The 22,031-nt window shown below is 43.9% G+C and overlaps 2 protein-coding genes and 2 long non-coding RNA genes across 6 annotated transcripts; 2 read left to right on the plus strand and 2 right to left on the minus strand.

Annotated features, from left to right (window-relative positions):
* Positions 1 to 4,008: 4,008 nt before the first annotated feature.
* Positions 4,009 to 6,383, plus strand: LOC117151900. 3 transcript variants are annotated; one of them, XR_004462060.1, is made up of 4 exons: positions 4,009 to 4,392; positions 4,558 to 4,970; positions 5,206 to 5,287; positions 5,449 to 6,383. It is a non-coding gene; the product is annotated as an uncharacterized LOC117151900 (long non-coding RNA). The 3 variants fall into 3 exon arrangements; XR_004462059.1 differs by having other exon boundaries at positions 4,015 to 4,392; positions 5,206 to 5,553; positions 5,834 to 6,383; XR_004462058.1 differs by having other exon boundaries at positions 4,020 to 4,392; positions 5,206 to 6,105; positions 6,200 to 6,383.
* Positions 6,384 to 11,481: 5,098 nt separating this feature from the next.
* LOC112213192 lies at positions 11,482 to 12,402 on the minus strand. The gene has a single exon (XM_024369083.1). It carries the CDS (start codon positions 12,400 to 12,402, stop codon positions 11,482 to 11,484), a length of 921 nt encoding a protein of 306 aa, XP_024224851.1.
* A 2-nt stretch (positions 12,403 to 12,404) lies between these two features.
* On the minus strand, positions 12,405 to 12,921 carry LOC112213193. The gene is made up of 2 exons (XM_024369084.1): positions 12,830 to 12,921; positions 12,405 to 12,750 (listed from the first exon to the last, which is right to left on the minus strand). Exons 1-2 carry the CDS (start codon positions 12,919 to 12,921, stop codon positions 12,405 to 12,407), a joined length of 438 nt encoding a protein of 145 aa, XP_024224852.1.
* A 4,705-nt stretch (positions 12,922 to 17,626) lies between these two features.
* Positions 17,627 to 18,653, plus strand: LOC117151901. The gene is made up of 3 exons (XR_004462061.1): positions 17,627 to 17,775; positions 17,886 to 18,066; positions 18,173 to 18,653. It is a non-coding gene; the product is annotated as an uncharacterized LOC117151901 (long non-coding RNA).
* The last annotated feature ends 3,378 nt before the right edge of the window (positions 18,654 to 22,031 follow it).

Here is a 22,031-nt window from a genome sequence, read left to right on the forward strand (position 1 = left end):
GGGGGGGGGGGGGAGAATCCCCTAGCACTGTCCAGCATCACTCATAGGTACTTCACTACCCTGCTAGTAGAGATCTCCCCCCCCATTCCCCACGTCAAAGCTAAAATCCATTGGGATCCTCTTCCTCGTCAGAAGGATCACCTCCGTCTTCTCCCCGGCTAAGTGAAGTCCCGCTTCACTACACCAACTGGTGGCCACGTCGATAACCGCCCGAATCTTCGCCTCCATCACCCTAGCTCCCTGACGTTGAGAAGCACCGCCAGATCGTCCGCGAAAGCTACCACCTCCGCTTCCTTATCCCGATCCGGCATCTCCAGCACCCCGTCGTACACGAGATTCCACAGGAGCGGTCCTAAAACCGACCCCTACGGTACTCCCGCATAAACGTTCCTCCTTACGACACCGTTCCGGGCATAAAGTAGTATTCTCCTCTCGGCCAGGTAATCCTGCATAATCCCCAATAGCCGTCCTGGCAGCCGCCTCCTTACAAGCTCTTCCTTGATCTTCCTCCAACTCAACGTGTTGAAGGCGTTTTTCACGTCAAGGGCGACCATTACACACACCAGGCGCTTCCTCCTACACTCTTCCACTACCGCAACCGTCCTGTCCAAGGCCTCGATGGTTCCTCTTTTCCTCCTGAACCCATACTGGGAAGGGATCCCATCCGATGCTCTTTTCCATGAGCATCTTAATCGTGTGCTCCCAGACTTTGCTCAACGCCGGCAGTATACTAATCGGCCTATACGCCGAAAATGTCGTCATATCGCGGCCGGGTTTAGGTATCAACACAGCCCTGGCCTCCTTCCACACTGCCGGTATCCTTCCTCTCCTATTAATGCCGTTGAGCATGTCCAGGAGCACCCCCGGTCTTCTCGCTGCTAACACTCTTATCACCTCGCCAGGGATCCCTTCCACTCCAACGGCCTTCTTCGGGTTGCATCTCCCGACGGCTATCATCATTTCTCCTTCCGTTATCTCCAACTCTTCATCCCCGCCGTCGGGCGATGCAATCGGTGTATCTCCTACAAACTCTTCCTGACCATGCGGTCGCAATATGGGCCTGGTGACGAAGAAGTCGTCCAGGATCCCCGCCACTCTTTCCTTTCCAAGGGGCTCATCTGGTGTAAGCTGCATCAATTTCTTCCTGATCACACGATACGGCCTGCCCCACGGATCATGATCCAATGTGGCGCAGAACCCCTTCCAGCTCTCCTCCTTACTTTGTTCAATCGCCCTCTTCAAACGCCTTCTCGACTCCTTAGACTCGGCTACCAGAACCGCCGCCTCCTTCTTACGGGCCGCCACCGCTCGCTGGGCTCTTCTTCTCGCTTTGTGACTCGCCTTCCTCAGCTCAGCGATCTCCTCGTTCCACCAATAATTCATTCTTCTTCTTCCTAGTGCCGGGTACCTGTTTTTCAATTCTGCGGCACACGTGCGCTCCAGACTCTTCTGTAATCGCTCCCTGCATGCCGCTTCGTCATAATTACAAACCTCGTCATTGTAAAACTCGTCAAATCTTTCCAGAAATTTGTCCGCCTCCATATTCTTCGTCGCGAATTTGTACGCCCCACCAACCACCCGCTTAACACCACTCGCAAACACGTGCATTATATAAAAATGGTCAGAGGCTGAGTACCAATCCAGAACGGTGCTCTTCCTCCAATCCAGCACCATTCGTCTACTAATACACAATATATCCGAGAAACTAGTCCTTCCATTTCTCAGAAAGGAGTAGTTTCCCGTCGTCCTTACCGGCAGTAACTCTCTTCTTGTGATCACGTCCAGCAGGCATGTTCCCCTCCATTCCGTCCTATTGCCACCCCATACTCTCGCCTTGGCGTTAAAATCACCGGCAACCATCCTCCCCTCCTTCAGAACACAATCCAATTCCGCCAAGTAGGCATCAAATCCATGCCTAGTCGTGTTTGGGGAACAATACGCACTGACGCAAAACACATCACCGACCCTAACGCCTACAATCCCAGTCTTACGGACCAGGGTCTCGCTGATCGCGTGTCTGCCGTTGAGCAGGGTGACCCATATGGATGCATCCTCGCCCTCGTCATTAAACCACCACGACAATTGCCTATAGGGCTCAGAGATGACCACAATGTCCACCCTGCTCTCACACACATACTGCATCATCAGGTCTTGCGCAAGCCTGCACCTATTTAAATTAATTTGTAACACTCTAATTGCGTCCCCGTCTGAAGCTAATAATACCAAGGCGTACCACTGGGCACGCCAACGAACCGGTTATGTGCCTGACATTCGCTCCTCCCATCTTCACGCACATGGCACATGTTGGCTCACTGGTGCACTCGCTCATGACGTGCTCCGAGCTACCGCATTTCCTGCAGAGCTCCCTCCCGGCACTGTACACTGTACACCTTGCCTCCACTTGCCCCAGCATGTGGCATCTGAAGCAGCGCTGTACGTTACTCAGTTGCCTTATGGAAGCAACTGTCAGCTCTTCCTCCTCCTTCTCCTCGCTTTCTGCTCCCCACACTGTTCTAAGGAGGACAGGATACCCTTTATCACGTTCCTCGCCAACTGCACCGGTGGCCCTTTCCTAGGTATCACAGGCGTGGTGAAGTCGCTGTCCCTTACACCGTAGGAACCGTCCAACTCCTCCGCCACCTCCACCTGAGCTCTACCTCCAATCGTCGGGCTTCTCTGGAGCTTCTCTTCTACTCTCTTCTCCCTCGGGATTACCGATATGGTGATATTCTCATTCAAGCTGATATCCGCCACCTTCCTCGGCTTCTCCCCACCTAGTGATAGCTTCCTCGTCTCTCCTTCCTTATCTCCTTTCTCCCCGGTAGCAATTACCGTACGAGGGGATGCCCGAGGATCCACCTCCCCCCGCCGTTCTTCCAGTCGCATGATGACCGTCGGGTCGAACCTGGGAAGCTACTCGAACTCCCGACGGGGCCTGGGGGCTGCGAAACCCCCTGCGCCGTAAGTTTCAATCCTTTTCTCGTCTTATCCATATTTATTATAATTGTAATTTATCGTCCATGTGAATCGCCAGGTCGTCAACATCCCGTTGTAAGCCATCCAAACATATCCAAACATAGCCAATAAACTCGCCGTGTCGTCAACAAGTTAGCAGTCCGGCATAATAAATAAATAATAATAATAATATTAAGGTCCAACTAACCTTATTGTCACTATTTAAAACAGTCTACTAACTAAATTATCCATTAATTAGATTGTCAACATCCCGTTGTAAGCCATCCAAACATATCCAAACATAGCCAATAAACTCGCCGTGTCGTCAACAAGTTAGCAGTCCGGCATAATAAATAAATAATAATAATAATATTAAGGTCCAACTAACCTTATTGTCACTATTTAAAACAGTCTACTAACTAAATTATCCATTAATTAAAAACCATTAATGAAACTGATCATATCTACGAATAAATAAATAAATAAACACAAAATCCATACACATCTAGGTGCAGGGCATCGTAGTGTCCTCAATAAATATAATAAATATAATTATATAATCTTAAAGATTTACAATATTCAAGCTAACTAACGCCTGCGCTTCGATAAGAGACCCGACGATGCATACGCAGATCGCCACACGCATAACTAGATATATAGTACAAAACGATATACAATCAACTGGCTAAATAAATAAGTAAATAATAATAACTAAATAAGCTAAATAATAAATAATAAATAATAAATAAATAAATAACCAGCATAACCAATAATAAATAATAAATAGATAGATAACTCAACAAATAAATAAATAAATAAATGAATAAATAAATAAATAAATAAATAAATAAGCCAGTAGCATCTAGTTAATAAATAAATCGAAAAATATAAGTGGGAATGCATATACCTGCATACCCCAACCTACACAACATGGCAAAACTCAAATAAAATAAAAACCTCCACGTGCGCAGCACCCTTCATATTTATTTATTCTCATTTATCCACTTATTTCCCACGGAAGTTCGGCTCGAGTGGCGAAATAAATAGAATAAATAGAACAAATAATCTAATATAATGAAATACGGTATATAATTAGAACTCTGGCCGACCCGATTTTATTTCTTCCTAATAGGAACTTAAGTCGAGCCAGCCGTACATAGTCTAGTGTGCTGCCCGTAAGGTGGCGACGCCACGCATCGGCGCGACGAACTACCTCGCCTGCGCATCGCTCGGCTCCACACGTGCATCCTGCCGCTACCATTAATAATGGCGTCAGATCTATCCATGTGCACGTCTCGATATTAAAGAAAAACGCGTATTTCTCGTATTTCACGTTGTCGTGCAACGCGAGTGCAACATCACATCCAGTGATGCTCGATAACCATTCTTACACGCCGTTGCGTTCGAATTACCAACTCTACGACGAATAACCTACCAGTAAGTACCGTGTCTATACGTGTATACGTGTGTGTTCGTAATTAATAAAAATAAAATAATAAATTGTCACAATATATCGATCCAATACCACGTGAATAAAGGTCCCGCGACGCGTGAATATCTTACTTAAACGTCTCTTCTTATGATATTTACTTATAATGATAGTGACCGCGCCAGATAACCTCCATTCCCAAACAGAGAATGAATGGGAGAATGACAGCCGAGCCACACGCGAAATGGAGCGTACTCTCTAAATGCACGCAGCCTTCGTATTTTAACAAAAACATGCAGTGTAAGTAAGTATACGTAAGTAATATTATTACTACTTACAGCCCTCCGCATAACCTTATCCGTCCACTGCATCGCATATCGAGCCACACTCCTCCAGCACACTCCTCCTGGCAGCACTAAAACTGCCAACCTCACGATCACTAGAAACACCACTGAGATCACTGTAGAAGCCACCTGCATAAGTTTTGTCAGAGACCAGGCTACGTCGCTAAAAAATTTATGTGCTCTATCTTAACTCGTACCAGCTCACGACACAATTATCGACAAGATTTACCCTGCCTCTAGCAGTAAGTACTACCCTCTTATATAACTATGCATAAAAACAAATAAATATAACTACACTATGCCTAATTTCAATTACTTAAATATATATAAATAAATAAAGTAGATAAAACAACATAGAAATAAAATAAAATAAAATCTCCACCTACAGGGTTTAAAGAACAACAACACCATCTCAATTCAATTTAATAAGCAGTATGAACCACCAGTCACAATACCCTTTATTCTATATTATTACAGGAATCGCCACCTCCTTACAATATCACTGCTTCATAGAAGCAGTCAAGGTAAAATACAAAAGACTTAAAACTAGTCAGTCGCTGTAAGTACACTATAATCGCTTAATCTAAAAATAGCCTATTCCATTATAAAGTATCTACTAACTATCCTTATAAACACCCTTTTACTGTCATTTAATATAAATAATGTAAATAATGTAAGGTAGCCACCTGTCACAATAATCCTCGTTATATCCTATTTCAGGTATCACAACCTCCTTCGCAGTATACACGCAGCCTCATATACCAGGTTCGTCCCACTCGTTCACTTATGAATAAGAATACAAGAACACTTAAACTAGGCAGTCTAGTAAGTAGAACTAAAACTCTTAATCTAGAAATTACTCTGTCGCATGTATAAAATTAATGATACTATAACTAATACGAAATTCCACCTCCCAATATAATTCTTTGTTTCTACCTACAAATCGAGAACTCAATTGCACATCCCATCGCCTTCTTTATCAAAACTTTACCTCATAAGGGTACGTACTTCTTCATTATATACTATATTAATACATGGGATAAATAATCATCTAATCGTCTAAGAGTCGTGATAACTAATCGACAGCTCGTTTCTTTATTTACAGATGACGACTCATCGACTCTACACTAAAGCACCATAAAAACCTTATCACAACCATCTATAAAGGCCAATAATTATACCTACAGCATGCTCACCTATCATACTAAATAACACTAAATCTCTATCATACCGTGTAAATAGTCCATTGTTAAAAATAACAGTAGATATTACAATGAGATACACATCATGACGATCGTTCATAATCTATTTCAGATATCGAATCACATTCACCTATCATTACACAATCCAGGAACTAACTCCCTCCAACTCTAGAAAGTAAGTACATCCTGCTATATACAAAACTAAGTAGTACTTCAAATATTAATAAATAGGATAAATACTAATCGACAACTCATTTCTTTATTAACAGATAACAACTCGTCGACTGACAAGAACAACATAACCTACAAACTTCGAACTATATCCCTTCACAACGAGGCATTTTATAACTTTTTCCCGCACTTCTCCGTTCTAAACTGCAACGCCCCTTGTAAACAACACCACTAGATACACACCTACAATAAAGATATAATAAAAATATAATCCTACACTCACATAATTTATCCAACCGCAATAATTTATCCAAGCACACATCCCACTTATGAAAATTGTATTTTACACACACTCCAACCACATTTAATCATTCCCGCAGTCCCAGCAAACTCAACATCCCCTTCGTTTTGTATTATATAATGTAAACATCATCGTCCTAACCGCCTATAACCTAGACTAATAATTTTCTAATTTTCCCATATATTAGTTACAGGCAGCTAAGACACTCCACTTATCGATATTCACGCGTCACCGTCGCCTTATTGTCCACTAAAAGGGGTCAAAAACCTAACCGCCTCTTCCGAATTTATTATCATAATCTAGTCATCGTCCGTTACACTACTAACATTTATTTATTACAGCGTCACTCCACCACTCTCTTACATAATTATTTCCACTCTATCGCACTTGCTACTCATTTTTATATTACTACGAACACACACCTCACATTTTTATACCGAAAAAACGCGACATAAAATTCACTTAGAGGGAACGCGCCGAAACACGTCTTCTCCCTACGACGTCCCGAGCCGAACATCGATAGACATCGATCTGGAAGGTTTCAATAAATAAACCTGGAAGGTTTCAATAAATTGTGCTCTTTTAGCCACACGTTGCCAAGCTTTTCTTTTGCGAAGTCAGCCACTCCTTGTCCCTGACTTCTAAGCTCAGCCCATTGCTTCACGCGTTCATCCTTAAATCTCTTGCTGGCCTTCTCAATGTCCTCTGAAGTAGCCGGCCAATTAATCCTCAGTGAGTTGGCAATTTTCTTTAACTTCTTATCTGTGTTCTCGCCGATCAAGCTCGCTGCCGCTGGATACATTGATTCTTTTATTTTTGACGCGCTCCTTAGGGTACCGAGTTTTACTATATGCTCAAATCTCAATAACCCTAGACCTCCATAATTTCTAGGGGCGTAAAAGAACCCGGTAGCAGTTAATTGTACTAAGTGCAGAATTGATTTAATCTCCTGTCTGACCTCGCTATCCATAAGTTTTACAACACCGTCTCCTGGTGGATTTATTAAAAGCTGGTAAATAAATCGAGGGAAAATATATTTTGTTAATAATTCTATTTTCTGGTATGGTTTCAAGGAGAGTTTGCGGTCTCTCCTCACCATGCTCAGGATTTCAGGCACAGCTATGCCACAGTGGACGCCTTTCCAGGGCCTAATCTTTGCGCCCAGATACCTGAATGCTTCCTCTGGGTTCACGTCTGGTATTTTATCTGAGCCAATTTTGATGTCTGGGTCCTTGATGAACCAGGTGTCCTTTTTTGTTACCACCTGGAATGTTTGGCTCTTATCTATTGATATTCTCATTCCCAGACTATCCAGGTATCTGTGGAGCTCGTCCACTGTGCTTCCCTCTCATCTTCACCAAGTAATACGATATCATCGACGAAGGCCAGCACAGGGATTTTACTTCTTTCGTTAATAATAACACCACCGGTCTTTGTGTTTATTCTTTCTAAAAGCGGCTCGAGGCACAGATTGAATAACAGTGGTGACAACGGGTCACCCTGCTTAACCCCTCTGAGGACTTCGATCTCGACCCCTATATTATCCTTTGCCTTTATAGTTGTTCTGCATCTCGTGTACATCTCGACAATTATGTTGATTATACTGGTCGGTACGCCTTTCCGCACCAGGCAAGGTCTTAATGCCGAATATGGAATTGAATCGAAGGCTTTGGAGATGCCCACAATTGTGAATACCCCTCCTCGATTTCTTTTACAATGATCAAGAGCTGCATTCATGAGTTCTATATTCAATTTACATCCACTTTCGGATGTAAATCCTTTTTGCCTTACATTCTGAGTAATACCACTCCGGAGCCGTCCATCGAGAATCGACGAGAACATTCTACTCAGGACAGAACTGATGGTAATTGGTCACCAATTCTCAACACTGCTAGAATCTTTATTGGGCTTTGATATTAACGTAGTCCTATTCTGCTTCCATAGGATTGGAAAATAGGAACTAAACCATAGCATGTTGAAGAATTTGGCGAGTATTGCGGACAGGCCTGGTATCAATAAATTTTCTTTTAGTAACCCATCTGGACCTGCCGCAGACTTCTTCCTGAGTTTCTTAATCCTTTTTTTTGCGCGAGGAGGGGAAAATGCATTTACGCATACCCAGCGACCCGCGTCACCAGGTTATGTGGGACTCCAGGTGACATCGTCATACCCACTAAAAACCTCTCCTCTTTCCTCTGATTTGTTAGACACGAACAACCCCAGCAGAGCCGATCAGCATTCATCAGGGTTGTCCTCAACCGTGTCGCCCCATATTATCGTCGCGTACTGGTGCCGCCCCTCCTATTCGCAGACTCCATCGCCTTCTCCATATCCCTTCTATATCTCATTATGCCCTTGCAAAACTCACTGAACTTCCTCTAGTATTCATCCCTGGTGACTACGGTGTCCACCAGGTTGTCCACACATATCCTGATTCCCAGGAAGTTCTCTAGCTCGGTTCTTCTGTCGATCCACCTAGGGCACGCGAATAAGACATGCTCGGCGTCATCATTCGGGTATCCACAGTCCCAACACTTCGTGTCGACCTCTTTACCGATCCTCTTACGGTAGCTGTTGAAAATGCCGTGTCCCGTGAGTATTTGCATCGTGAAGTGATCGATGTCACTTCTATTCCTGGCGAATATGGTCGCATTGCTTATTAATCTCCTGGTCACATTATCTCTATTATACATGCTCCATTCCGCTTGCCACTCCGTTGAGGCCTTCTTCTTTACTTCCTCCAGATCTTCCTTCTTTTCCGCCTGCCTCTCAATCATCTCCTCTCCAACAGTTGAGGTCTCATGAATCTTCTTTCTCTCGTATATCCCCTTCAACATTCGCACTTTGATGTAAATCGGTAAGTTCCCGGTCAATACACAAAGCGCCGCGTGGGATACGGTGCGGTATGCACAGGGCAATTCGTTGCGCCCTTTTTATGATTTTGTTTTTCGCATACTTCATCGCATCAGCCCACACAGGCGCACCGTATGTTATTATGGATTCCCACACGCTATAGTATAGCCTTCTTGCCAAACCAGGCGGGCCCTTAATATTCGGTAGGATTCCTCGTAATGCTCCTATCTTGATTCCCGCTTTATCGCACACCGAGGCAATGTGCTTGTCAAATTTCCCATTCGTGTCTATCATAACGCCAAAATATTTCGTGGCCTCTACCGTGTTGATAGCCACGCCGTCCACATTCAAGCCTATAACTTTGGGCACCCTCATGCCCGTAATGAGGATCACTTCCGTCTTCTCCTTAGCCAGCGTCAAACCCACTCTTGCACACCAATCGCACACTGTTCTCATGACCTCCCTTACTATTCCGCTAACTCCTTCGTTTTTATTCACAGCGCATGCGATTGCCAGGTCATCTGCAAACGTGACCACCTTAAACATTACCCTGCTATCTAGCCTTTCCAATAACCGATCGTAGACTATGTTCCATAGGAAAGGCCCCAGCACAGATCCTTGCGGTACCACAGCCGCAACCAGATACTCCACCGTACCAAACTGGTTGCTGACGATTATCCTCCTATCCGTCAGGTAATTTGTTACCAGTCTAATGATCTTGCAAGGCAGCTTCCTTCTGGTCAGTTCGTCAATAATGCTGTTTCAACGAAGGGTGTAGAATGCATTCCTGATGTCCAACGCAATCATCAAGCATACCATCCTATTCTTCTTGCAGGTGTCCGCGAATTCGGGTGGGATCACAGATGAAGTATCTGGGACTCACCATCGACAGCCAGTGGACGTTCGAGCCGCACTTCGACTCACTGATCCCGAAGGTGTCAGCGGCTGCTAATGCCCTGTGCGGCCTACTACCGAACATCGGCGGGACCGGAGACGCGGTGCGCCGATTTTACGAGGGCGTCGTTCGGTCACGAGTGATGTACGGGGCCCCAGTATGGGCGGACGACCTGATGATGGCAAGCCGTCGCAGCATTCTGCTCCTGAGAAGGCTGCACAGAGTGACCGCCATCAGAATAACGTGACCACCTTAAACATTACCCTGCTATCTAGCCTTTGTTCCACGATAACCGATCGTAGACTATGTTCCATAGGAAAGGCCCCAGCACAGATCCTTGCGGTACCCCAGCCGCAACCAGATACTCCACCGTACCAAACTGGTTGCTGACGATTATCCTCCTATCCGTCAGGTAATTTGTTACCAGTCTAATGATCTTGCAAGACAGCTTCCTCCTGGTCAGTTCGTCAACAATGCTGTTCCAACTAAGGGTGTTGAATGCATTCCTGATGTCCAATGCAATCATCAAGCATACCATCCTATTTTTCTTGCAGGTGTCCGCGAATTTAATCACCTGTGTAATCGCGTCCACCGTACTCCTTCTTCTCCTGAACCCATATTGCCCCCTATGAAATGGGTCCATTCCCATAGATCTTTCGATAATCAACATGAGACATTTCTCCCACACTTTGCTCAAGGCCGGGAGTACACTTATTGGGCGGTAAGCATTAGGGAGCTTAGGGTCCCTACCCGGTTTACTGAGCAATATGACTCTCGCTGTTTTCCAGCATCCCGGGATCCTACCAGAGTCTGTAATACTGTTAATCACCTTAGTGATAAGCTCTGTTCGGTTGTATACTAGCAGCTTAACAGACCCCATCTATTCCCACCGCCTTTTTTCCATTTATTCTACCAATGATTTTTTTTAACATCCTCCCCCTCAAACTTCGTGTTATAGGTGATATCCTCCCTGTCATGCTCTTCGACCTCCCTTAGCTCCGGTCTGCGTCCTATGATGAACAAGCCTTTTAAAATTTCTTTCACCTTGTTAACAGGCATGTCATTTGGAAGTCCTTTCTTGCTACATCTGTTCATAATCGTGCGATACGGCTTTCCCCGCGGGTCCCTTTCTAGTATTTCACAGAATCCGGCCCAGGTTCTCTTTTTACTCTCAGCTATTTCATTCTTCAGCTGTCTTCTTAATCCCTTGTAGTTACTAATATGGGCTTCGATCCCACTGTCCTCCTTCTTCTAGGAGACTTCTTCATCGTCGCGTCGTCGCCAGCGGCGGGCCCGTAGGTACTGTCTTCGGGCCCGGACGCATCTCTCCCTCAGCTCCGCGATGTCAGAGTTCCGCCAGTAGACTGCCCTGCTTCGCACCGTGTGGCACGTGGCATGGATGCGTCGCAGATTGCTGTCATGGCTCGGCGTAGGTTCTCGGCCTTCTCTTCCACGTCTGTTTCGGTTGTCGTCGTCGGGGCCTCCCAGCTCCAAGCTGTTGCTATGGCAGCCGCCCGGAGTAGATCCCCGTTCATCTCCTTAACCTTCCATCTTGGCGGTGGGCGTGCGTGTCCTTTTCTCGACGGGCCGCGACCATCGCCTGTAGTCCACGTTCGGGATCCAGGTGTGTCTGCCTCCATGAATATGTAGAAGTGGTCCGAAAGTGTCTCGACCCCTTCAGCTACTCTCCAGCCTGAGATCCTTCTGAATGCATCGAGGCAGGCCCATGTGATGTCGACGATGGAGCTCCCTCTCCACGCCACGCAGGTACGGGTCGAGCCCCTATTCACCAATAGAAGTCCAAGTCCCGCGGCCCAGGTTGACAGCGTGCGGCCGCGCGCGTTGGTCCTAGCGTTCCCCCATTCCGTGAAGTGCGCGTTGAAGTCTCCTAGGACGAGTACTTTCCGGGGAAGTCGTCGCCTAACGCAGTCGCTAACCCCGTCCAGGAATTCCTCGAACGCTGCCCATCCGCTGTTAGGTGACGCGTACACTCCCACCACCCCCATCCCTGCCCACTCGACCGCGACGTATCCGTTGCCGCGCTCCAGCAGGGCTCCGTGGGCGAACGCCCCCGGCGTTGATGTCCAGGTGACAGCAACCATTTCATCCGTATCTCCGACCCATTCCGGAGAATCCAGAACTCTGTATGGTTCTGCCACGAACGCTAGGGCGACCGTGCTTTCCCGAATGGTTTGATAGAGCAGGTATTGCGCTCGCCTTGACCTTCCCAGGTTAGTCTGGAGGATGCGCATTTTCAGTCCCTTAGTGTCGTCACTTCTATGGCTTCCTCCGTGCCAGCTTCTTTGTTCACAGGCGTAGGCTCTCCTTGCGACGGGGAGCCTTTCTCGTTGTCGCTTGCAGCTGTGGATCCGCGAGTGGCTCCTTTTGTTCCTTTCTTCGGAGGGCGGGGGCAGGCTGGTCCACCCATCCTGTGCACAGATGGTGCTTCAAGTGCCTCGCAGAGCAGGCTCCCGGCAGTGCATGCTTTCGCTTGGTGCCCTGGTTTTCCACATCTGTAGCATAGGTGCCCCTTGTCCTCCTTGGAGGTGCAAGTCTTGCTTACGTGTCCAATCTCCAGGCACTTGTAACACTGTAAAGGTCTTCGCTCGATGGCTTCAACCTTCGCTGTCGATCAATCTATGGCGACCTTGCCAGCCTGGGCCAGTTTCCTCACTGCACCTGCCGGGATTCTCCATGCACCTGGAATCTGGGAAACGGGACCAGCCGTCTCTAAACGCGGCAAGCGACGACGGCCTGGTATACCGCCGCATATTCGTCATGGACAGGGACTCGAAGATCTCCTTCCTAGTGGACACCGACGCCGATACATGCGTATACCTGCACAACAAAATACACGGACCCGCGAACAGAAGCGAGTACGAACTGTTCGCGGCCAACGGGACGCGGATCGCGAAATACGAGATCATCGGATTCGTGGAAGAAAGCCTTCGTTAGGAAAGTGAGGGAAATGGGCGTTGCTGTTAATTGGTTAATCTCTAGGTTGGTGGTTGAGGAAGAATGCTAACTGCTCTCAAGAGAAAGTTGCTAGCGGGAAATATCGTACGTGAGAAAAACCAGATTTCCCGTATCTTTCCGTAGTAGATAATAAATTTAGGGAATACTAAGACAAAGACTATTTGTTCGTTTCAAGAACCTTAGCTAAAGAAATCCTAAGATTTATACCGGGTCCTTAAGCTAGTTGCAAGTATACTATGAAAATGTTTCGACATCTGGCAATCATTTTGTCCGAAGGATAGGGTCTACAGTGACGAGCAAAAGTGTAAACACACTCCGCTGATTTTATGTTAAAGGCGATACTACGACTAATTTTTCAAGTGATCGGTAAAGATTAGGTACCAGTAACTACAAGATACGTCTGTTTAACGAAATGTAGTGGTTCATTTTCATTAACATTAATAATGTACAGAATATTTTATAATAATTGTGTTTTGGAACAATGTTTACAGTTTTGCACGTTTCGTCAGAAACGTTTATGATAGCATGTAAATGTCAATAATCAATAAGGGAAACGAAACTGTCAATAAGCACTGATTGTCCACTGTTTCGCAGTCAACTGTTCCACACCATTGCTAGATTAGTTTTCAATTTGATATGCTTAATCCAAGATAAAGCCACTTAGTGAAGATAAAAAGAACAGTATTATTTGTTTGTGTGATAAAGGTTTATCGTTGCGGCAAATTGCAGAGAAATGTGGTGTCAGTCATACGATAGTTGCAAAAATAAGAAAAAAGTATGTTGCCCTCGAAAACTGGAACTATTTCTATGACACATTCTCATCCACAGTGGACCGCAATGAAAATCTAACAACGGTCCAAAAGTTCCAACATCTTCGATCATCCATAACTGGAAGGGTCACACGGAGTATCCAATCATTGGAACTCACAGAAGCCAATTACTCGATCGCTCTTAACACGTTGAAGGAGAAATTTGACTGTCACCTCAGGATCTGTATGCGTCATTGGGAGTTGATACGCAATTATCCCGAAATGAAGAAGGAAACTCCAGAAGCCATAGAGGATTTGCTGGAAACCGTCAGCGTAAATCTCAAGGCGTTCGAAAAATTAGGTGAGCCTGTAACATCAAATGTGATGATTATCGAGTTGCTCGCGTCGAAATTACCTTCGTCCAGCATGCGTAAGTGGCAGCGCACATTACCAAACAAAAGAGTGCACTCCTACCAACATCTGATAGATTTTCTGCAAACACGCGCAAACGGAAATCAACTCCTCTCTGAAGTAAAGGAGACAGAAGGGTCAACCCATAAACATGACCGTCACCGACAAAACGTACCGCATGAGCGAACCTTCACTACAACCAGCAGGACGTTGGTGTATCTGACCTGCAAAGGATCCCATGAAATAAAACACTGTAAGGTCTTCAAAACTAAATCGGCAACGAAATGTTTTCAAATCGTAAAAAGGGCATCGCTATGTACAAACTGCCTAGGCAGAGGACATTCGCTTACACAATGTACAGCGGGTTCGTGTCATATATGCGGGCAACGCCATCATACTTACCTACATGGAGAACAAACTCAAGTCATTTCACGGTCGTCGAGCGGTCGGTCGTCGAGCAGTGTTGTCGAGCAGTCGGTCGTCGAGTAATCGGTCGTTAAGCGGTCGATCATCGAGCAGTCGGTCATCGAGTCGGAGCAAAAGTGACTAAACGAACAGACTACAAAAAAGGAGACCGAGTTAATAAATACCTCTCCAAACGTCACACTGCATCATGATCTGCTGGTCACAGCAAAGATCAATGTTTTAAACAAAAGGGCATTACCAATCCGAGCCAGAGCTTTGCTAGACACTGGATCTAGTATGAATTTCGTGACTGAGAAATTCGCAAACTCCCTCGATATGAAACGAAGGAGATGTACGGTCCCAATCGGTGCCCTCGACAACTTGACTACGATCGCGAAGAGCCGGATAACGGCAACCATTGCTTCTATAGATGGCAAATATGAGCGTATAGTAACATTCGTGATAATTCCGACAATATCACCACTAGTTCCAGATCAACCAATCGATCGGTCCGCAATCCAGATACCCAAAAATCTAAGATTAACCGACCCAGCATTCCACAGACCAAGCCCGATTGAAATATTATTAAGCTCGGGACCAACTTTAGTATCATTATGTGTCGGGCAGATCAGAATTGTGTTTGCAAAAGACTCGATTCGGTTGGGTTATCGGGGAGCCCACCCGCCCAATCGGATATACACTCTTTTCACGCTACCACAACCGACATACAAGCGGATCTCGCACGTTTTTGGGAAATCGACGAGGGACCACCCACCATACATTTTTCAGAATCGGAAATACAATATGAGGAAACCATGTCCAACGAAACAAGGAAGGGCGATACATCGTCGCCCTGCCATTCAACGAGAAGCTTCCCACGTTTGGGACGTCAAGGTCCGTTGCAATGAATAGGCTCGCCTCTCTCTATCGCCAATTCCAACGCGACAAGCAATTCGAAACCGCGTATAGTACAGTGATCCAAGAGTATTTAGACTTGGGTCACATGACGAAGATTACGAATAACCGTCCCTCAAACAATTGTTATTACTTGCCGCATCACGGTGTGATAAAGGAATCGAGTGATACCACTAAACTTCGGGTTGTGCTCGACAGGGAGGGAGTCTCCCTCAACGATACTCTGTATACAGGACCTAAACTACAAGATCTGGTTGAAATTCTATTGAGATTCCGATCACATCAATATGTCCTAACGGGTGACATTGAGAAGATGTATCGACAAATCCTAGTACGTCCAGAAGATCGGAAATATCAACTGATTCTATGGCGTAATTCCAACGGGGAAGTCGAAACATATCAACTCAACACCGTGACATTCGAACTATCGGCTGCCCCATACTTAGCCATACTTAGCCCTACGATGCCTAAAACAGTTAGCAGACGACGAAAGACATCGATTCCCGCAAGCATTATCGGTTGTACAGCGTGATTTCTATGTCGACGGCGCCCTCACCGGGGCCGATACAAAGGAAGAATTATTATCGGTAAGACACGAACTCACGGACCTTCTCAGATCGGCCGGCTTAAACATCCGGGAATGGGCATCCAACGATACGGACATACTGCGAGGAGTATCCGAAAGAGACACAAATTGAAGACTACAATTGGGTGAGTCATAAACGTTAAAAATATTAGGTATTTATTGGAATTCCCAGGACGACGCAATTCTTTACTCAGTTGAACCTACAGCGACCACCACTCGTGTCACAAAACGATCAATTAGTTCGGTGATAGCCCGAATTTATGACTCACTAGAATTGCTCGCGCCAGTGATTGTCAGAGTAAAAATCCTACTTCAACGCGTCTGGACATTAAAAATCGGCTGGGATGAATCCGTTCCAGCAGAGTTGCATAAGTGTTGGAAATAAAAACCTTATAACCCTGTGAATCACAGTGTTATATTAACTTAATCACCCTTATTATCTTAACGGAAATCAGGGGATCGATCAACTCGTGATGTCGATTATTATAATCGTAACGGGAATTTACGACTCCCGTTGACGTATTTCCTCGCGATTGCGTCTCCCCGCGATTGGACGAAAATACAGATCCCTTTCGAAGTAAGCTGAAATCCAGTAGATTTATCTAGGTGCATTTGACATAAAATAAGTAATGTTTTATTTTTTAATATGTAGAGTTTTATATAAAGAGGATGTAGGTGCATGAGAATTAATAACGAGATTAAAGATTACTTGTTGTTGTTGAATATATTTCAATCGATAAATTAGTACACGGTCGTAAACGCGAGTCGTTGGTGCGAAGTATAGTCGTAAAATATAATCGCGAAATAAATACTCGTAAAGGCCTGTCGTGTAACTTGATAAACGCTCGTAAGATATTCAGAAAATACTCTTGATGCTGCTAGATACACAATATGTGCTCGATATGTACTGTCGTTCGCGATTGTGTTCGTTTATTTATACTGGTCGGGGGAGAGTCGGAAAATTGAAACTCGTCTTGATTCGACGGTTGCATGTAGCGGTGACATTTGTCGTTATGTTTCATGCGTCAAGGCTAAGGCGTCGTCCTTTGATTCCTGTGCCGCTACAAATAGCTGGCTTCGAACATAAGAAGAAACCTACTAGTATCGATTTAAATACATTGTAGTTATGTTTCCAAGCTTTCTAAGGGGAACACAGAAAGAAATGTTCAATATATCATTACCATCAGTGGTATCTGTTTCTATCGTTCGCGGAGAGACGCGATCTCGAAGAAGCGCGTCAACGGGAGTCGTAAATTCCCGTTACAATTCAAATAATCGACGCCACGAATCGATCGATCCCCTATTTCGATTAAGATAATGGGAGTGGTTGAATGTGTATAACGCTGATATTAACAGATTATAATCTATATATTTTAAACAATAACTTCAATATTTGATACAATTGTATGTATGTTGACTGTCAAACTACGAGTGAGTACGAAAATACTTACAGAATTAAAGATTCCGTTAAAAGGATTCTGTTTATAGTGCTTCCTTAGGTTTATTGAGGGTCTGAATAACGGTGCGTGGGCCTTTGACAGTCAGACAATGAAGAACGGCGCACAGGTATCAGGACATAACAGGTATCTGACCCTATATTTGATAAAAGCATGTTTCAGTTTATTATATTTTATATTTCGCTTTGAAAGAGAATCAGTTGTTTAATTATACTTTAAATATCTAACTATTTCAGCGGTAATGTCAGGTCTTGTGATGTGGGAGCTCAGTCGCTCTAATATGCCGGTGGCTAGTGGTACGAAAAAGATTTTATTATACGAGAAGATGGAATGCAAGTTAGATTTTCCAGGGAAAAGGGCGGATAAATAGTTTAGGAAAGATTCGGTGATTTAGAACTCACTCGTGTACGTAAACAGGTATGTACAATTTTTAACGTTTGCGTAGAATATTACGCATTTTATATATTCTACATCTTTGTTGAGTTAATTTAATAATTTGATTTATGTTTATAAACAACAAAAGTACACAGGACACCCACATATAGCACGCAACCGGTGCAAGTTTTATCAACTAAGTATATCAACTAAGATCTTCGAATGCTGCGAGAAGTAAACCGTTACCTTTTTAGATGTATCCTGTCGATGCAAGTATCACCATAATCGCTTCTCCACAAGCGCAATCTAGTATCCAAACGTTGAGGCAATTCAATGCTTTTGTATAGCTATTGTTTAAAACGTAACACAGCTTGAACAATTTCAATACGTAATACAAGCCACAAGTATTGCCAGATTGTGTGTCACCAATGGAGTACAGTCCATACGACTCAGTACTTACTCAATCATAACCATCAATGTAATATCAATCAACAAGCAGTCATAACGTATAACCGGATCATCAACTGGAACGTATGTGCAACAATTTCCATATATAGATGACATATCACAAATACAGTCGCAAGAAAAATTAATGTTATACAGGGTAACACAAACCTATAACGAAGGATTTTATTGTAGATATGTATAGCAGACAGAATAATTTTGACTTGGGCCTGAATCAACTTCTTTCGGCAAAACTCGTCGATTTTGAAATTGCTCTTTCTGAACATCCATCCAGAGGATTATCCATTTCAGATTCTATCAAGGTATCAAGGTATGATATATTACGAATCTATTTATCATATGACAGTACCTATCAAATGAATGAGAAATTAATGTTATTAAACCTGTTGGAATACAACGATATCAATCGCATGCAGATAAGGTAATTGATCGTACGGATTCTTCCCCTGGTTGCCCAGCGCCATCCCCACTAGCGTGCGTTCGTGAGATGCACCACGGCGGCTAGCACGTGCATGCTCTTTCGAAAAATTCACCGGAAGAAGCGTGAGGATATGGATGGAACATTCTAGATGGGCACGTCGAGAAACTACTAGAAGGTTCTGTGCCACATGTGACGCCACACAGACACCCACATAGGTCACACTCATTACTGCATAGAGAGTGGGGCTCTAAACCTTTTCAAGGGCCATGGGTCACTAAGCCAGTCTGTGAATAACTAGCCAACTGTCTACATCCCAGAACGCACATTTATAACTCTTGAAATAATTGTTTAATAAATATCACATTGTATTATTTCAACATAAACATTGTGTCCTCCACAGATTATTAATCTTAATTCCAAGATTAAATTCTAACAAAACCTTTTTCTTTTTTTGTGCGAGGAGGGGAAAATACTGTTACGCATGCTCAGACTGGACTTTGTGGGTCTCGGCCGATGGCGTTGCTATACCCACTAAAATCCCCTCCTCTATCCACTCCTCTTCTCTGCGAGTATCAACCCCGAAACCGTCTTACAGCATTACTTCAGGGTTGGACTTAACTACGCACCACTCCCTAATACTTGGGTCTCATTTCTTTTTCTTACCCCTCTTATTCTCCTCCTCTCTTCAAATTTCTCCTGCGTCATTTTTGCCAGCATGATTTTTCTGCACAAGGCCTGAAACCTTGACGTTCATCTCGATTACCTTGGGGATCCGTTTGCCCGTCAAGAATATCACCTCAGTCATCTCACGAGCAATTCCTAATCCACAATCGGCACACCACCGCGAAATACTCTCATCGCCAGTCCCTTGCTCACGCTGATCATGTCACTCAAACTTGTTCCCCCGTTTCTAGAGAACGTGTAATCTTCGCGCGTCATCCTAATTGGTACAATTCCATTCTTCATTATCATATTCAGGAGGCAAGTTCCCCTGCAGTCATTTACACTGCCATCCCACGCGGTTGCCTTTAAATTGAAGTCACCGGCGATCACCATCGCTGGGACACACGTAAGCGGGGGCCTTCCATTTATCCCCTATACGCTCCTCCACTGTCTTGATCCTTTTATAAAAGACCGAGGCCGGATCTTCTCTTGAACGGATATCGTCTGTAAATATTCTTTTTTGAATCGATATTTCTTGGCCCGGATCTCAACCGTGTAGTAAAGGGGCAAGATGTCCGTAAGCACACACAGTTCTGCGTGGACACTGTGCGATACGCCGTAAATGATCTTACCAGTGCGGCCCTTTGCGCCCTCTTACGAGCATTCCTATTCTTGTTCCTTTCTACCGCTTTTGCCCATACAGACGCCGCATACAGCATCACCGACTCCCAGACTCCATAATAGAGTTTCCTCGCAGAGCCGGTGGGACCGTTCACATTGGACAGCAGCGATCTCAGTGCTCCCATAAGTCAATGTTATTAAACCTAGTTGGGAACGAATGGAAAAATAAATGCAGGGCGAAGCAACATCGAAAATATTAATGACATAGCCGACAGTTTTACAAGTATTACTAAATAATACTATTCAGCAAGTGTATTCAAGAACACGAAATAAATTATTTGGAAACTTAATAAAACATATTGCGTTTATTAAACCTTCCCAGCAACTTTGACGTTTCTTTTTGTTAGTTCTCAAAATATTGTGTTACATGGATGATTTTTTCATTTTATACTTTGTAAATGTTACATACAATATTATATTGTTACGTCTCGCACTACACAAGAAATGTAAAGCGAGATAGAAGAAGAATACGTCATAACTCACGAATAGTATAAATAGAGCCACATAGTATAATAGTATAATAGTAGAATAGTAGAATAGAGCCACAACTATAAGGACATGGAATTAAAAACATAAAATTTAAGGGAAATAAAAGATACGACGCGTACAAAAACTGTAATATCACAATAAAGCGCACAATTGAAGGCACCTACGGGTTTTCGCATTTCTTCTCCCACTGTTAGCAGAAATATTTGCTCATTTTTGGGCAATAGATTTAAACATTAGATTCAACTAGAATCAAACATACGATAAACACTTATTATTCAAGTTATAATACCATATCAGAATAATTTACTTATAATTCTCAATGAGAATGGATTGTAAAATTCTTCCAAATAAAAAAAAAAGATCTTCGGGTAAGACTTGCGAAACGACATTGGTGTCCACAGACAGCATTATTATAGATAACTTATATACATATTAGATATCAAAAGCAAGAAGGAATCGTAGAAATGAAATCCATAACAGTAGGAAACGTGCAGAATGTTAGTTTAAACGTCCAATAGCTACCGAAATTAAAAGTGAAGAAGAGAAAGTTTGAAAAGAATCAGAATTAATCATAGAGTAAACGGAAATCCATTCTTCACCATCAGTGGAAATCTCAATCGCCAGTAGTTTACGTAGAAACGTGGAATTTTATTTACCAGTTGTATTGATACGCTAGTTAACGATGAATTGAAATATCGAGGATACAACGGTTTGAAAATTCAAAGTAATGCCGCGCTTTAGAAGGGTGCGACAAGTTTTTAAAACTATTCCATTCAGTCGTTTGCCTTGTTTAAAAAAAAAAAAATATGGAACGAGAATCGAACTAATCGAAATAGTTTAACGACTATTTCTGGTGGCAGCTACTACCGTTTTGATCTATGTTGAAGTGGTCACTACTTCTAAGAAAACTCTACATCTGGTCTTTTTAGTTTTCTCAAGCACTGAAGCCATCGACAGCGCGTAGACAAAAGACTGCGACGAAGTCAGACCATAAACAGTAGACAGGCGACGTTGGCTTTGTCACGTAATTTTTAGGGTTTGTTGGTGAAAATAAAATATAGTTGAGTCGTAACACAACTATTAACTTTGTTTTAATCAACCTTTATTATGAATTCAGCAATCACAATGTAACACGTACTGAATTAACATAAATCACAATTCACTCCAACCACGTTATGTAAGACATAGTTACAACAATACATTAAGTACGCGACTTATAAGGGTAGAGACCGATATAGATATGTTGACTATTCTAAGGATACAGAATAAGTGAAGTTTTACTGACGCT

Source organism: Bombus impatiens, unplaced genomic scaffold (assembly GCF_000188095.3).
Source record: "Bombus impatiens unplaced genomic scaffold, BIMP_2.2 scf_0521, whole genome shotgun sequence".
NCBI lineage: Eukaryota > Metazoa > Arthropoda > Insecta > Hymenoptera > Apidae > Bombus > Bombus impatiens.

What these genes read in the sequence shown, in the direction of transcription:
- LOC112213192 (XM_024369083.1), bottom strand. Translation starts at nt 12,402, where the DNA reads ATGCGCATCCTCCAGACTAACCTGGGAAGGTCAAGGCGAGCGCAATAC.
- LOC112213193 (XM_024369084.1), bottom strand. Translation starts at nt 12,921, where the DNA reads ATGCGGCGGTATACCAGGCCGTCGTCGCTTGCCGCGTTTAGAGACGGC. An exon ending in TGCATGGAGAATCCCGGCAG is followed by an intron (nt 12,751 to 12,829) that starts GTGCAGTGAGGA and finishes CATCGAGCGAAG; the next exon opens with ACCTTTACAGTGTTACAAGT.